The sequence below is a fragment of the Sebastes fasciatus genome, chromosome 22 (assembly GCF_043250625.1).
Source record: "Sebastes fasciatus isolate fSebFas1 chromosome 22, fSebFas1.pri, whole genome shotgun sequence".
NCBI lineage: Eukaryota > Metazoa > Chordata > Actinopteri > Perciformes > Sebastidae > Sebastes > Sebastes fasciatus.
The window spans coordinates 16,605,577-16,621,928 of NC_133816.1; the positions used below are offsets into that span (position 1 = coordinate 16,605,577).

A 16,352-nucleotide genomic window follows, 5' to 3' on the forward strand; every position below is an offset into this window, starting at 1 on the left:
CTTGGCAAGCATTCAGACACTAAGGGTCCCACAACCATGAAAGGAGAATCCAGTCTGTACTCAAAGACAAGAATGTGAAATGGATCAGTTTAATGCTAAACCAAGCAAGATTTCAACAGCTTTTCATTCAGGCTAGCGCCATAACACAAAAGAGGGATTCCAGAGACAGTAAAACTAACATATTTGTTGTCTAATAACTCGAGAGGGACAAAACTGATATCTTTAGTCCTTGCAGAAGCAACACAAACACTGCACACAGCGTCTTATCAGAGCAGAAAGAGATGCAGAAAAACAAGGATATATCAGATTCTCAGCATTCAAGTAGTGCAGGGGGGGTCAGAAGACGGCAGATCGCAGCATCTAATTCCCCTCTTTCAAACTCAATGTCACAACTGAGACGCAGGCAAGTAACAAAAGAAAAAACAATTAAAACCCTGGGAATTTCTGGAAAACAATCTGAGACAGTACTACAAAAAGGTTTTCTGACAGAACTAAGATACACTTCACATCTCGTTATTACAAAAATATTAATCTTATTCAACTCAAAGCCAACACAGGGAACATGACAGGAGTATAAATTTGTGAGTGAGTCGTTTACAGTGGATCATGCAAGTTGAACTTCAATATATTAAATCCAATAATAGTTAAGTGTTAAGGTCTGAATTGAACGTTTGAAGCGATGAGACTGTCGTGAAATTAAACTATCTTGAGCAGTTTATTTGGTATACAAGTAACGTGACAAACTACGGGAGCAATGCAGATCATGTTGTCCGAGAGCAACGGTGTTTGTATTCACACAAGGAGCTTTGTGTTAACACAAACTTTTAAAAACAGGAAAAAAATAACTCATGTACTAAAGTTACGCAACTTTACAAATTGAACTAACACAACCTTTCATCGTTTCAGAGATGTCTCCACAATATCAAGGATCAATAAAAAATAAAGCACTGGTTATATCTTTTCTGTGAGCGCACATTCACAATGTGCTGCAGGGTGGAGACTCTTGTTGGACGATTCTTCTGTGGCCGGGTTAATTCTGGGGTGGAGGAGGTGGAGGGGCGGGAGGCATGCCAAAGGGGGGCATGCCCGGTACCCCCATCCCCATCATGGTGACGAAGTTGGAAGGGTCCATGGGTGGTGGGGGCGGCGGCGGGGCGTACATCATGCCGGTTGAGCCTGGAGGTGGCGGAGGGGGAGGAGGAGGGGCACCGGGGGGCAACGGGGGCTGGACGCCGGGCGGAGGTGGCACCATGGATGGGGTTCCCATGGGGGGTGGGGGCTGGGCTGCGGAGGCCGCAGGCTGCTGGGGCTGCTGCCATGGAGGCAGGGTGCCGCTGCTGGACGAGGTGGTGCTGGTATCTGCAGGGGAAGGAGGGGGGGGCAGTTGGAGGTTAACTCTTTACCGTCATCAATACGTTCACACTACAACACACACACCAAATCATCACTTCATTGATAAATCATTATTGTGATATGTGGCTCCATGCTTGTGTTCATATCAAACCATTTGCCTACATAACCATACGGAACTGCATCACTGGACATAACTGGCCATCTTCTCTAAATGTGTGAATGTCATCTGATTTGAGCAGAGGATTATAGAAGCTTTAATGTATGCAAAAACACATAAATGAGGATTTGTAGTTACCATAACCAGATTTAGTTATGGTAACTGACCCTGTTCAACTTTTTCCTCAGCAGGTAGAACGTTAATATAAAATCCATCTGTTCTGCGGTTGGTGCCGTTTACTGCACAACACCTCCTCGTCATCTCTGCTTTAGAGCTTGGCTCTGCTAGACATGCAGTGTTTTCTACTCCCTAGCTGCGCGAGCAGCTCTGTGATGACGTTGCACTGAAACCGGTCTATAACAGCCTATTATTCTCCTGACTCAAACTCTGTTTGGTATTTGGGTCACTCAAATAGTGCGCGCCTAATACAATGGGCAGCACTTCAAACAGAAAAAACATATCTGTACTGCATAGTGAAAAGCACAAACACAGTTTCAGACATTTTGTAGGGTTGTCACAATGTTAAGTAAAAGTAATTATTGCCTATAAAGTGGAGTTGGTATCCAACAATACAGTGCAAATAAAAGTAAAAATGAATTGAGTAGTGTATAAACTGGTATTACGATCTACACAGAACTGTGTACATTGAGTAGAGAATGAAAGAATTGTTTCAAATACAGTTTTTGTGTGGTCTTACTCTGTTGCCAGGGCAGCGGTGTACTGGTTGCCATGCTGTTGGTGGGAGGGGGAGGTGGAGCCTGCTGTTGCCATGGTGGCAGGGGTCCAGAAGGGGGAGGAGGCGGCTGGTTGCTAGGGGGAGGAGGTGGAGGTGGCATCATGCCCATTGGAGGTGGCAGCAGACCTACAAGGAAACCAACAGTTCAGTTTATTCTCCTTGGTATACAACACATGGACAAGTTGGTTTTATTGCAGATTTCAATCATTTATAAAAAACTGATGAGCTTTTAAGTAAAAAAAAACACTGATATAAAAAAGGAGCTTCTGCATCAGACTGTTTTCATTACAAGGTCGCTCTCCTCTGTGGCATTTCAAGACTTTTCCAGGGCTTGAAGGGATGTTTATTCCTGTAATGTTAATACCGTTAAAACTCCCCAAACCCATAAATGTCAGCTCTTACCCATGGGGTGTCCGTGAGGTCCTGGAGCCTGGCCCATTGGAGGTGGAGGGGGCTGCATCCAGGGGGGAGGCAGGCCGTTGGGGTTGGGGGGCATAGGGGGGCCTCCCATGTTGGGCATGGGGGGAGGGTAGCTGTGGTGTCCTCCACCAGGCGCTCCATGCATGCTATGGTAGTTCCTGCTCTCATTATGGCCAGAGTTCATCCAAGGAGGCCGGTTCTGCTGCAGACAAACAGTCACCGCTTTAACACACTTTTCTACACCAACAGCAGTATGGAATCATGTGTGCTGCCAACTAACCGGTGGGGGCTGGTTGTTGTTTTGTCCTGAGGACCGCTGCCCTCCTCCCTGGTTGCTGGAGTGTCCTCCGCCAGATTGGGGGACCGGAGCCTCCCCTAGCTCAGCCATCAGGGACAGATACTCCTTGTCCATACGAGCCTTGTCCTGGGCTGACTGAGGAGGCTCGCCACCTGTCGCTCTGTGGGCAGCGAATGAGCTACACAAAGCACAACACAAAAGATTTGTAACACTACATAAACAAATTGGACTTTCAGTTTTACATTTTGTGAATTGATCAAATGATCGTCACCTGGTGTATTTGCAGTCAGAGGAGATGTGGCCTGCTCCACCACACTTGGTACAGAGGGTGGTGTTGGTGATGCTGCGGGGCTCAGAGTTCTGCCAAGGACGAAGGATCCTACAGAGACAAACAGGCACATTCTGTCTTCAGTTTCCTAAAGTCCCGCTCTCCAGTGCCCATACATTCATCACCAATGATCTCCAACACTGAAAAGTGCATAAATCTCCACCACTGACCTGTTGTCGTCTTCCCTCAGTGTGCCATTGAGTCTGGCCAGCTCCCGTAGCTGCATCTTTCGTAGGTCATTCTGATCCTCGGGCGTCTCAATGCCTTGCTTCAGAATGTTGCGAATCTGTGGACACAAATTCAGCATTCATTTACTATACATAATGTACAGTCCCAAAGGCACAATGTTGTGTACACAAGTTGTGACATCTAATAGGAGTATATGATACATGGAAACAGTTGAGGCGATCTAACCTGCTCCACAGCTTTCTTGACGTTCTCCATTGTGTTGGCGGTGACCAGGGCATGCAGAGGCTCATCTTCCCCCGGCAGCATCTGTCCATCCTTTCGGCCGACCTTCCCCTCCTTCACAGAACCTTTACCCCGGATCATGATCTTGGCGCAGCACTCCTTCTCAATGTTCTTCAGCGTATTACCACTGGTAAAACAGAACAGGGAAAGAGCGAGAAGTTAAGCTCACTTTCAACTCCAATGGTTGTTAAAAAAAATGCAGTATGATGGTAACATTAAGTCTAATTTACCGTGGCCCGATTAGCAGACCAACAAAGTTGATTTCAGGGTATTCATCTTGGGGGATCATAACTTTGTCGTTGACTCTGGTGGCTGGAGGCCTGTGGGAAAGAAATACAAGATTAACATTTACAAGGAGCAATGAACAGCTTTCTGATTCTCCTAAAAAAAAACTATTATTCCACCATATAGACCTTTATATATATATATATATATTAACACCATCAGCCCTTTACCACTACAGGAACTACATCACATTTTGCCAGCACAAGCCTGCCAGTCTGTATCAAACAAAAAGCAGAACTCAAAAAAATGATCACCTCTCCAACTAATTTGTAGAATTTCAGACTATTGCATCATCATTTTACAACTTGCATGGACCTCATGGAACAGTCTGTGGTCACCACACTGAGAAAATGTGCCCTTTATTATATAAGTTATATTAACACAGACTGTGTCTTTAGCCAAAAAATGTGGAAAACAAATCGTACTTGTAGTCAGCAGGAGGCTTGAAGTCAGGGTTGAGTCCAACCATCTCAGTGATGAGGGAGTGACGCTCCTCCTCGATCTTCTTTCGCGTGCGGTACTCGCGGGTGTTTAACCTCTTGCCCTCGCTGTTGTAGATGGGCTCCGGAGAGGGAGACCTGAAAACGGCAGACAAAAGACAAGAAAGACATCATCGATACCTTTCTAGAAGTGGAGCTCTGTCATTAACAATCACACAGGCTCCCTACAGCTAACTAAGACTTTAAGAATTTCAAATCTTCATTAGGAATTTTTCAATCAAGGGTTACTGACATGTCTTAGAAACAATGTTAAATTTAAAAAACAGTTTTGGAAATTTGGATCTACTGAGAGAATTCTCAGATAGACTATGAGACTTATGGCCAGTGCAAGAGCAAACTCAAAACGAAAAGAAAATTATTTAGGAACTCTGCACTGACATTTCAAAGGCTAGAGTCCATTCTTTCATACAATTCAGGGTAAAAAAAAAAGGGGGCAACCAAAGCTGTTTAGTGGTAATTAACCCAATACACTGGAGGGGTATCAACCACAAAGAATAAAACAATGACATGGCCATAACTAAACCTGCATACAGGATTGTTGGCCTACAAGAAAGGAAAGTTGGGAGGTAAGAAAAAGAAACCAAAGCAAAATTCGCAATCCTAAGCAGAAACGCTGGCTTTGAGAGTTGCTTGGTGTTGGCGTGGCGGAAGAGGTCCGTACCTCCCCTTGGATGCTGAAAACCTGTGTTGCTGCGTTAAGGAGGCTCTGTGCTTGAAAAAGGGTTAGGTTGATGTGGGGTAATTTGGGTTAGAGAAAAGGAATTAAGATTAGATATCCACCTTTTCCTATGCTCTCCCAACAGAGAGCCACATTTGTGTTCATGTGATGTGAGGAGTGAGGGGGAAAAAAAATAGGTTTTTCCTTTTAAGCTTCAAACTTCCAACGGTGACAACCTGAAACACCCCCAGCTGCTTCTGTCACATTAGACTGGGGACGGATTTATAAGAGTGCTGCAGCTCTGCAATCAACTTTTTGGTTGCTGTGGAGATGTCTGATTATGAAGAGAAACTCTATACAGTGTACAGGCGACAGGGACTCTAGCTAACAAAAGGTCAACTTCACACACTCTTGAGAGTGAGCCACGTCCTGCGGGAACAGACCCTTATGGAAACTATGTTATAAGCTGGCCACTGCTTTTCCAGACCACATACAATTCTGGCAGTTTTCATCCAGATCTCAAGAGTCCAGAGGGGAAACTGGAACATGCCCCCTTCCCCCTGGGTGGAAATGTTTAAAGCCACATTACGGGAAAAACCAGAGATGACAAATCCTTTGTTAAGTCTAGACCAAAACCTATTGATCACTGGTATGTTATCGTGAAGGCTACAGGCCACGAGCTCAATCATCACTGGCAAAAAAGTTATAGAATATCCAGTAAGTGAAAAAAAGTCAGGAAAGGCAATGTCAATTGATGGGACTTGTGTGAGCCTTTGGGTACCAACTAACTTTTCCAAAAGAGCCAATTCATCTGAACGATTTCAAGTGGAATACTAACAAGATATGAAGTACTCAATGCTAAAAAAAAAAATCATTTACATAGAGTAAGGTGTTTTGACCCAAACCTGTTTCAGAGGAAAACCTTTATACATTATGCATCATATATGTATTCATATATTCACATAGCACTCTACATCAGACACATAGAACAAGCAGTGGGTGAAACCATGATGCATAAATACTAGAAGGCTAAACAACTCCACTTAACTGGCAAGTAAGATGAGAAATAATCCGATAAAAAGATGCAAATATTCAAGTTATCTTTGTTCTGGAAGTGGTTTGCTAAACTGTCTCAGCTGAAATAAATCTCAACTCAGCTTACATTGACCTATATAGAGCATTCATAACCCCCTGTCCCTTCCACTACACACTATCCCCTACAAAACTATTTTCTATTCAGTTATTTGTTGTTTTTTTTATCCAAGATTGAAACAGTTTTTCATTACATAATAATGAAACTGAGATCCTATAAACAATTAGTTTGATTAAAAAATAAATAATTTAATTGTTTTCACTGACATCTAATTGCTCCAAATTTCCCGCCATATAAGTTTTTACTTTGGCCAATTAAATATTTCTAATTCAATTTAATTTAAAATTATTTCAATTTCATAAATTGAAAAAAAGAGTATTTAGATGTAATTGCAAACACTGTCTCATTGTCTTGGGGGGAAAAAAATATGCATATATCTGATTTCAAAAACAGCTATATTACTAGAGATGATCTACATTTTTAAAAAAATATAAAATCAATAGGGTAAAATTGTTGCACTCCACTGTACATTTTAAAATGTATATCATTATGATGTCCCAATTTAGGTAACCCTACTTATCTTTACTTCACATAAATTATTTGAATAGACCTACGTATAAAATGTACAATTACCAATTCAGAATAAGCTATCCATAAATGTAAAAACTGCTAAAGCTACCAGTAAATACACAATAATGTATGCTTACTGGTGATGGAATGGGGAGTAGTCTGCTTTATAAATATATTAATGTAGATCAATTCTCCTCTAGCACTACAAAACATTTTAAACAATGTTGCCCTTGACTTTGGAGTTAGCTAACTAAACTCTACATCTGCCAGCTAACACTACTATGGAATCTGAGATTTAGCCTAACAACCACACATATACTGAAAATCAACATTTGTCTTCCAAAAGTCAAGAAGGTAGAGAAAATGTTACTGTTCATGGGTTTAATCTTTTTCCGACCTGTCCTCAGGGTTAACAGGGATTCCCAGGTCTCCTGTACGCAGTTTACGAGTCAGGTCTTCAATCTGCAGTTGGACTGGAAGAATTCAGGTTAGGAAAGAAAAACAAGGATGGAGAGAAATGTGGTTAACACAACAACATCAGAGAGACAACGCTCTGCACATTAGAGCACTGTCTCAAACATTACTGAGGTAAAGACAAATGGTGAGTCTGTTAAATAAAAATTAAAGGGAGATCAAATGTACATCTGGTAAGACTCTAAAGCATGAAACCACTTACTCATATCTGAGGACAGCAGAAAAACATTACCCAATATGTTCTAGAGGTCATTTACATTAACATAAACCAGACTAACCTTTTCTATGACAATGATTAAACAGGGCAACATATCAGTAAATGTCTAGACCTTGATTCCTAAAAATGCCTGCCAAAGCATTAATATTTCAAACCTATGTGGTGTTTTTCTTCACATACTGCATATTGTGTTTTACGGCTTTGGCATTTTAAGGACACATCAGGTCTAAAAATCACTGATTGGTCTATTTCTTTTGCACGTTTTCAATAACAAAAAAAGGTGATTGTAGTCACTCTTTGCACTCCACAGATCAAACACTGAGGGGCAGCAGTGACAGAGACAAAATTACATTTAGAAGGCAATGAAAAAATAAATCAATCAGTCGTCCCATGCACATAATGAAAGCTGTAATGAAATACCCCCCAAACACAGAGATTCACTGGTCACTGAAACAATTACTCTGGATTATAGAGATGAATACAGGCCCTGTGAGTTGTGGTTCACAGCAATTTCATCTTAAAAACGCTTCCCTTGGATTGTTTTAGGGGATCTACTGAATGAGCAAAGGAAACGAGAAGTGTGACCAACAGAAGGTGGGCACAAATGAATGTTTACATACCAAGGAAGAACAACCATTACCAATGAGTGAACAGAATCAATAACGATGTCAGTTATTGAAAAAAAAGGACTTCTGCTTCAGAACACCCTGTTGAGGGCCTGTGAAGGCAGTTTGTTTGTGTTACACTGCTGCTGGAAGGCATTTGTGGTTAAAACAATTTGTTTCACATGTTTTTTGTTGATGTTACAGGCCAAACTAAGAGCACAATAACAGCGATCAAGTGTTTCACATTTTGCAATGCCCACTAAATCAACTGGTTGATTAATTTAAATCTGTTGGATCAATTTGCCATTGAAGCAGCATTGCTCACACTTTGACCAATATAAACAGAAGCACACTTTGGCATGTTAGGACATTATGAGTAACGCCTCCATGCACAGGAACAATACTGATGATGTGTAGGGGATCAAGCAAGACGGGTGAGAAGTGACCTGCAGCTCAGGACAGATATCAGCAAGCAGTGGTGTTTAATCATCTATCTCAAACTCTTCTTGCTAATGGGTGCCCAATGGTATGCAAACCATAAGACCACAGAGACAGTTGCCACAGCAGAACCACATTTCGTCCATTAAAAGAGAAATAACCTTAATTAACACTTTATATCATCAAGTTATAATCATTGCTCATTGGAAATGATTGCTTCGTCTCAACAGTTGGAGCAAAATTAGACATTTTCCCATTTTGTGCAACATAGTAATATCACTGTCAAATACATTGAAATTATGATTGAAAGTTTTAAAGTTAGTATTGCGTCTAGTGGGTGTCTTTAGAGAGCTCTAACTGTTGGGAATTCAGCAAACGGGACATAAATGTAAAATTAATACTGGTATGCACCATGTAAGAAAACTAGAACCTCAAACAGATGTAATTAATAAGACATATTATTAAACATTTATATATTACAATAACATGGCATCTTTAGTTATTGAAAGACTGACTTCTTTATTTTAATTAAATATTTACCTATATAGGCTCTCTCCTGGTCCCGGGTCAGTCCAGGAGGAATAACAGTGGGCATGCCCGGTATGACTGTCTTCTGATCGGGCGTCTCGCTGCTCCATCGACTCTTCTTCCTTGATTTCTTCAGACCGAAATCTACCGAGAGAAACGGGGGGGGATATTATCCATGTTGGCCGTAGCTTAGATGCGTGACGTTAACGGGGATGTAGGTAAATTAAAGCACCACTCAACATGACCTTGCTTATCGAGAGGTAACGTTAACAGGAAAAGGAAACTTAGCTAGCTAAGTTATCTTATTTTATCTTATAAAACGGCTAAGATGAACCTTTATTAATCCCCGGAGGGTAATTCAGGTGTCAAAGCAGCAACGTCAGCAAACAGAGTGAAACACAGGAGAGGTAAAGGTATACAAAAATGATAAAACAATAATAGGAGATATAAAAGATACAGATTGTGTACAGTCCGTCAATAAATAAATGTAGTATGTACAATAAATAAATGTAATATGTGCAGTCTATAAAAAGGTATATAGGATGTATAGTATAAAGTAAGTGTATAGTGTAAAGTAAGTGTAAAGTAAGTGTATAGGATGTATTGTGTAAAGTATTATATAGGATGTAAAGTAAGTGTTATATAGGATGTATAGTGTAAAGTAAGTGTTATATAGGATGTATAGTGTAAAGTAAGTGTTATATAGGATGTATAGTGTAAAGTAAGTGTATAGTGTAAAGTAAGTGTAAAGTAAGTGTATAGGATGTATTGTGTAAAGTAAGTATTATATAGGATGTATAGTGTAAAGTAGGTGGTATATAGGATGTATAGTGTAAAGTAAGTGTATAGGATGTAAAGTGTAAAGTAAGTGTATAGGATGTAAAGTGTAAAGTAAGTGTATAGGATATATAGTGTAAAGTAAGTGTATAGGATGTAAAGTGTAAAGTAAGTGTATATAGGATGTATAGTGTAAAGTAAGTGTATAGGATGTATAGTGTAAAGTAAGTGTATAGTAAGTGTATAGGGTAAAGTAAGTGTATAGGATGTATAGTGTAAAGTAAGTGTATATAGGGTGTAAAGTAAGTGTATAGGATGTAAAGTGTATAGTAAGTGTATAGTGTAAAGTGTATATAGGATGTATAGTGTAAAGTAAGTGTATAGTAAGTGTATAGTGTAAAGTAAGTGTATATAGGATGTATAGTGTATAGGATGTATAGTGTAAAGTAAGTGTATATAGGATGTATAGTGTGAAGTAAGTGTATAGTAAGTGTATAGTGTAAAGTAAGTGTATATAGGATGTATAGTGTGAAGTAAGTGTATAGTAAGTGTATAGTGTAAAGTAAGTGTATATAGGATGTATAGTGTATAGGATGTATAGTGTAAAGTAAGTGTATAGGATGTATAGTGTAAAGTAAGTGTATATAGGATGTATAGTGTATAGGATGTATAGTGTAAAGTAAGTGTATATAGGATGTATAGGGTAAAGTAAGTGTATAGTAAGTGTATATAGGATGTATAGTGTAAAGTAAGTGCATATTGTAAAGTAAGTGTATATAGGATGTATAGTGTAAAGTAAGTGCATATTGTAAAGTAAGTGTATATAGGATGTATAGTGTGAAGTAAGTGTATAGTAAGTGTATAGTGTAAAGTAAGTGTATATAGGATGTAAAGTGTAAAGTAAGTGTATATTGTAAAGTAAGTGTATATAGGATGTATAGTGTAAAGTAAGTGCATATTGTAAAGTAAGTGTATATAGGATGTATAGTGTGAAGTAAGTGTATAGTAAGTGTATAGTGTAAAGTAAGTGTAAAGGATGTATAGTGTAAAGTAAGTGTATATAGGATGTATAGTGTATAGTAAGTGTATAGTGTAAAGTAAGTGGTATATAGGATGTATAGTGTATAGGATGTATAGTGTAAAGTAAGTGTATATAGGATGTATAGTGTATAGGATGTATAGTGTAAAGTAAGTGTATATAGGATGTATAGTGTATAGGATGTGTAAAGTGCGCCAGTGGTCCTCATAGTTCTCATACGGGGGTCAGTCTTGGTTGTGGAGCCTGATGGCTACCAGCATGAAGGACTGACCCGGGCGCTTTGTGTTGAGCCATGTGAGCAAACTCCAACCCTGGAAGAGGATAACCCCCACAAAGCTAACACGTCTCTGCTAACTAGCATTAGCTGCGCTGTCTCCATGTCGCGTCAGCTCGAGGCGTTGAGCGGGGCGTTGAGCGGGGCCTTTAGCTCCATGCTAGTTAGCCACATTAGCTCGCTAGCTTTAACGCTCTCCGCATTTCCAGCCTCTTTAAGCGCGTTATAAACTCACCTGCTTTCGCCATCCCGCCTCCTGCAGCCGGTTGCTGTGGAACCTGCGCCGCAAAGCCTGCCCCCGCACCGGGGTTGAACTGTATCTGCGGCTGCGGGAACGTGACGCTGGGCATCGGCGGCTGGAAGGTCTGTAAGGACGGAGGGAAGGCAGCGGGAGGACCGGGCGTCGGCATCAGGCCGTTTCCAGCAGCTCCGGGCCCGGCGTCAAAGCCTCGCTTAGCGCCGATACTCGGGTGCAACTTCCCTAAAGGTGTTGCGTTTGCGCCCGTAGCCATTTCCTCAGGTATAAACGAGTTTTAATACAGAAACAATGGAAGAAATAACAGTCCTCCTTCACATCACTTTAATCAAAATGGCGCCCAACGGAAAACCACAAAGGATGATTCCATGGCCGTTGGGAGGGGGATGATCCGTTATAGTTTAAAGCATTCCTATTGGTCAGATTAAGCCCCGCCCTCGCCCATAGATCGTTTTCTATTGGGCGACGTTTTTTTTCGTCATCCTCATTCTGAAAGCTGATTGGCTCTTAAACAATCAATCACCCTTATGTTTCTACCCTCCCACAACAAGCCCCATAAGCTTACCCACTACTGATATGTTGGGGCACTGATTATTAATATTAACTATAACTATAACTATAACTATAACTATAACTATTAACTAAATATTCACAAGTGTGATGGAATTTTCCATCAATTCCTCTCTTATTGGTAGAAAGGTCAGAGTGTTTGTCAGAGTGTCCCTCTGTTGACATTCTTGGGTTGGAGTCCTGTCTAGAGGAGCCACTGTTATCTGTACAGCTGTGCCTGTAGTGGAGACCGTAGAGCCAGTCGCTAGGGCAACCAGGGTCAGAGATGCCAGAGGAACGGAGTAAGTCAAAACATGATAAGGGGTAAGACACTGAGCACCAGGGAGGAAGGGCAGAGTTGTGAGGCCTTAACGCAGAGAGCATCTATTGTGGAGACCTGACAATTCTCCTTGATCAAGCTTCAATAAACCTTCTTTTGTAAGACATCATTAGCTCCGGACCTCTTCCTTCCAAAGATAACTTGTATATCAATTATTCCACCACAACAAGTATGCACTTTTATGAAAATATTCTTTTATATTATCTGGCTTTACAGATTAAATGTGTTGTTTATATCATGTTTATTTTTGTTTATAGCTTATATTGTATATTGGTAAAATTGAAAAAAATTGTATTCTTATTTTATTCTAACGTTTTTATCTATTCTTTGTTATTATACTGCTTATTTGCACCAACAACACCAAAGCAAATTCCTAGTGTATACCCTTACACCTGGCAATAAACACAATTCTGATTCTGATTCTAAATTTCAAAGCACTTTATATACCATCAGTGCTAATAAAATCCAAACACAAAAAATAATAGTATTTACAACAGTGGGCAAGCATTTAATACAGCTTATCAAGGATCAGACTTAAAGGTCCCATATTGTAAAAAGTAAGATTTTCATGTCTTTTATATTATGAAGCATGTTTAAGTGATATATAAATACTGTGAAGTATCAAAACACTCAATCCACAGATAAATACCCACAGCCCCGTATTCAGAAACTGTGCTTTTGAAACAAGCCGTCAGGATTTCTGTACATTTGTGATGTCACAAAATCTACAATATTTAGACAATTTTACAGTTTTAAATGTAAACATTCTAAATGCGTCCCAGTTTATTTCTTGTTGCAGTGTATGTGAATGACATCAGCTGACAGGAAGTAAACATGGACCCAAGCTGTTTCCTAGCAACGCAATTCCGTTGAGATGCGCTAAAACGGAGCATTTCTGATAGAGGATGAATACAGGTATATTCAGACAGAAAGTATAAGAAAAATAATGTGTTGTTTGAACATTAAAGCATTTAAGTAAACATGTTCTAGTAGAAACTCATAATACAAGTATGAACCTGGATATAAGCATGATATGTCCCCTTTAAATAATTGGAACCTGTGGCAAAGCCTCACTAGCATCACTGATCATCTTGGGTCTAGACCTCTCACCATTCACATCTATAATTTAAAATATGAATATATTGGCCAATATGAATGCTGTGATGGATAGTCTACTGTGGCTAGTGATAGCCAAATGAATAAGATGTATATGCCAATGTTATTGTATCTGTACACTCTGCTGTACTGCATGTTTCATCTTTCATTTTTATCATGTCTGTATGTCCGCCTACACAGTTGATGTGGTCCAGGACTAATGTCAGCAACACAGGTCCAACACATGGGATCATGTGTGGCATTTATTTTCCTTCCTCAATTTCACCGAGGTGGTCAATCTCCAACTTATATTTTAATTGACTGTTGCACTTTGTTGTGAATGCCGTTTGACAATATACCAGATGACAACAAACACACAGGTCACAGTTTTCAGACTAACAGATTTTTTAATTTTAACCTCATCATTAGAAATAAAGACAGACAGCATTATGAAACTCCAACAAATGTTCAAGATGTGAAGGCTCATATTTATCACAGCAATGGAAATCTACTTAATGTAATGCGCCTATTGGCAAAAACAAACAATGTTCACGATGCAGCTTGATAAAAAGTTCTTAAACTTAATTTCACAAAAGGTTTTATATAACTAAAATATATAAGTATAACCATTTTTTTTGTTTTAAACTGTGAAGGTCCATATCTGATACAGGTGTGATATTTAAGCCCACAGATTAAACAATGTAGGTGATGAAGCCTACACTACTAGAATTTGATTTGCCATTGCTATACATATGCAGTAACAATGTAAACTTACACAAACACAAATACACTAAAATGCACATAGTAATACAACAAATGCTGCTGAAATGAAAAAAAATCAATTAATGTGACTAACTTTTAAAACATGCACCATGCACTAATGTAATTTGCTTCTATTAACTGACTCTAAATAGCGTATAAACATGTAGCTACTTTCAGAGGGGCAAAAATTCAGTTCTTACAGTCGCATGAATAGACGTCAACCAGGTTGTAGATAAACCCAGTATCTGCACTTAGGCTAAGCCATCTCAGAACTGCACCAAGATCACAACACGTAAATAGCACAATGAATGGTGGTCAACTTAGCTGTAGTTGTTATGCATTTTGAAGTACCTGGAATGAGAATGAGGGCATTCAACCATTCACATTGAAATCTACTCATTGGCTATTATGGATGGTAAGCTTTATTATAGCCTTATTCTTACTACCGAAACACCTCACGTACACAGAGGGCTGACTTTTGCCTTTGATATTACCAATGAGATGTGATGTTTCATTTTCAGCGATTCCAATGGCACTTAGGCTATCCTATCCACTACACGTCAGACAGCTCTCACCTGGCTCTATGGGACATGGATTAGTATGCATATCGTGCCCGATCAGCGCCAGGGTGATCATAGGAAGAACTTCTTGGGGGAGCCGGCATCGGAGAAAGGCGCGAACGCTCATATGCGTATCCATCTGCCTCGACAGGGACTCTCCGAATCGGACTCCGGTCTCGTGCGTAGTAGGAGGAGACTGGGGCTGGTGGAGGAGGGAGGGGAGGGCACTCGTATGGGTCGTGGCTAGAGGGGGGCAGACGTTCCCTCATTAAAGCTGAAGAGGAGGATGTTGATGGAGCAGGCAAGGGGACAGCGCAACGTTCATCGTAATAACTGCCTCCGTAGGCATTGGCCCTGAACTTCTCGTAGTAGTCCACGACCCCGTACGGATCCCTTTCCTCATAAGGCGACCGTCGCATCGGGTAGGCTGGTACCGCGCCATAGAGTGAGCCGTTGCTCCTGTATGCCGCCTCGCTGCCATACATCGGAGGCATGCTATGTTCAGCAACGGCGCTAATGCCGTAACCTGGGTGTGGCCCGTATCTCATTGCACTCTCATAGCCTGAACCCCGTCTGTACCCTGCCATGCTGCTGCTGTGACCAGAACCCCGGGAAAAAACATGTACAGGAGCATAGCCGCCACCATAATCTGGATCGCCACTGAAGTCCGGATGATAACCCCTGTTGCGAGCATGCCCGCCAAATCTCGAGTCATCGTATCCATCAGACGTTGGCTCTGAGCCGTTTCTGTGGTAGCCATTTTGGTCTAGAGGGCATTCTTTGGACCAGTGGCCTTCCTGCCCGCAACGATAACAACCCGATCTGTCTCCCATTCCCGGCGCAGTACGCAGGCGGCTAGTCGAAAGCTTCACGCTCATCAGTTTGCCTTAAAAAGAAAAGACTCAATAAGGACTTGTGCCTGCAGTTATGCTAAATAACATATTTGACATTTCCTGTCTGACATACAAAGGTCTCCTAAACAATCAGTCTGGTAAAAAGCTGCATTATATGAAAAAATGACAATAAGACATGGCTTAAGATTTAAGCATTAAAGAATAGTTATTAAAGCTGAAATCCGTAACTTTCCACACATTCTTACCCACCTGCAGAGGCAAAAGGGAACTCAAACAATGTCCGTGCTACAGCGAAGATGTCAGAGTTGTAATGGAAGACGAGAGCTAAAACAAGTCAGTTTGACAGCTTAAATTATTCTTTCTATGTCCGTGCAGCTACGAGGGTCCGCGTGACGAAGATTTCAACATGTGCCCATGTTGCCGAGGGTCAGCACAGACAATGTAAGTACAGCCCAATATGTATGACCCCGCGGACAAACGTGTGAACATACCGGTGTGTAGAAAGCAAATGACGTGTAAACCGGACCGCGTGCGCATCTGTTTCTGTGATTATCCTTCCCTTAATGGGCCTACGCAGTGGAGTTTGATTTATAAAATACATATATGGCTATGGATATTCATTACGTTCAGTGCTAAACTGACTTTACTTGCATCAACAACCGTAACAGGTGTGACCTGACAAGTCGATCATAAATTGCAGTAGGTGCCCATTTGT

The 16,352-nt window shown here is 40.8% G+C and overlaps 2 protein-coding genes across 4 annotated transcripts; both read right to left on the reverse strand.

Moving 5' to 3' along the window:
* Positions 1 to 75: 75 nt before the first annotated feature.
* On the reverse strand, positions 76 to 11,848 carry sf1 (splicing factor 1). Of its 3 annotated transcripts, none has more exons than XM_074624103.1 (12): positions 11,457 to 11,848; positions 9,144 to 9,275; positions 7,267 to 7,342; positions 4,474 to 4,626; positions 3,994 to 4,083; positions 3,707 to 3,890; positions 3,463 to 3,578; positions 3,236 to 3,343; positions 2,947 to 3,142; positions 2,649 to 2,865; positions 2,208 to 2,372; positions 76 to 1,359 (listed from the first exon to the last, which is right to left on the reverse strand). In XM_074624103.1, the coding sequence occupies exons 1-12, from the start codon at positions 11,731 to 11,733 to the stop codon at positions 1,031 to 1,033; spliced, it is 2,043 nt and encodes a 680-aa protein (XP_074480204.1). In that variant the 5' UTR covers positions 11,734 to 11,848; the 3' UTR covers positions 76 to 1,030. The 3 variants fall into 3 exon arrangements, with proteins under 3 accessions (XP_074480204.1, XP_074480203.1, XP_074480205.1); XM_074624102.1 differs by having other exon boundaries at positions 2,649 to 2,868; XM_074624104.1 differs by lacking the exon at positions 7,267 to 7,342 and having other exon boundaries at positions 2,649 to 2,868; positions 11,457 to 11,819.
* Positions 11,849 to 13,848: 2,000 nt separating this feature from the next.
* On the reverse strand, positions 13,849 to 15,802 carry LOC141761072 (RNA-binding protein 4.1-like). Its single transcript, XM_074624288.1, has one exon. The coding sequence runs from the start codon at positions 15,659 to 15,661 to the stop codon at positions 14,819 to 14,821; it is 843 nt and encodes a 280-aa protein (XP_074480389.1). The 5' UTR covers positions 15,662 to 15,802; the 3' UTR covers positions 13,849 to 14,818.
* Positions 15,803 to 16,352: the final 550 nt, after the last annotated feature.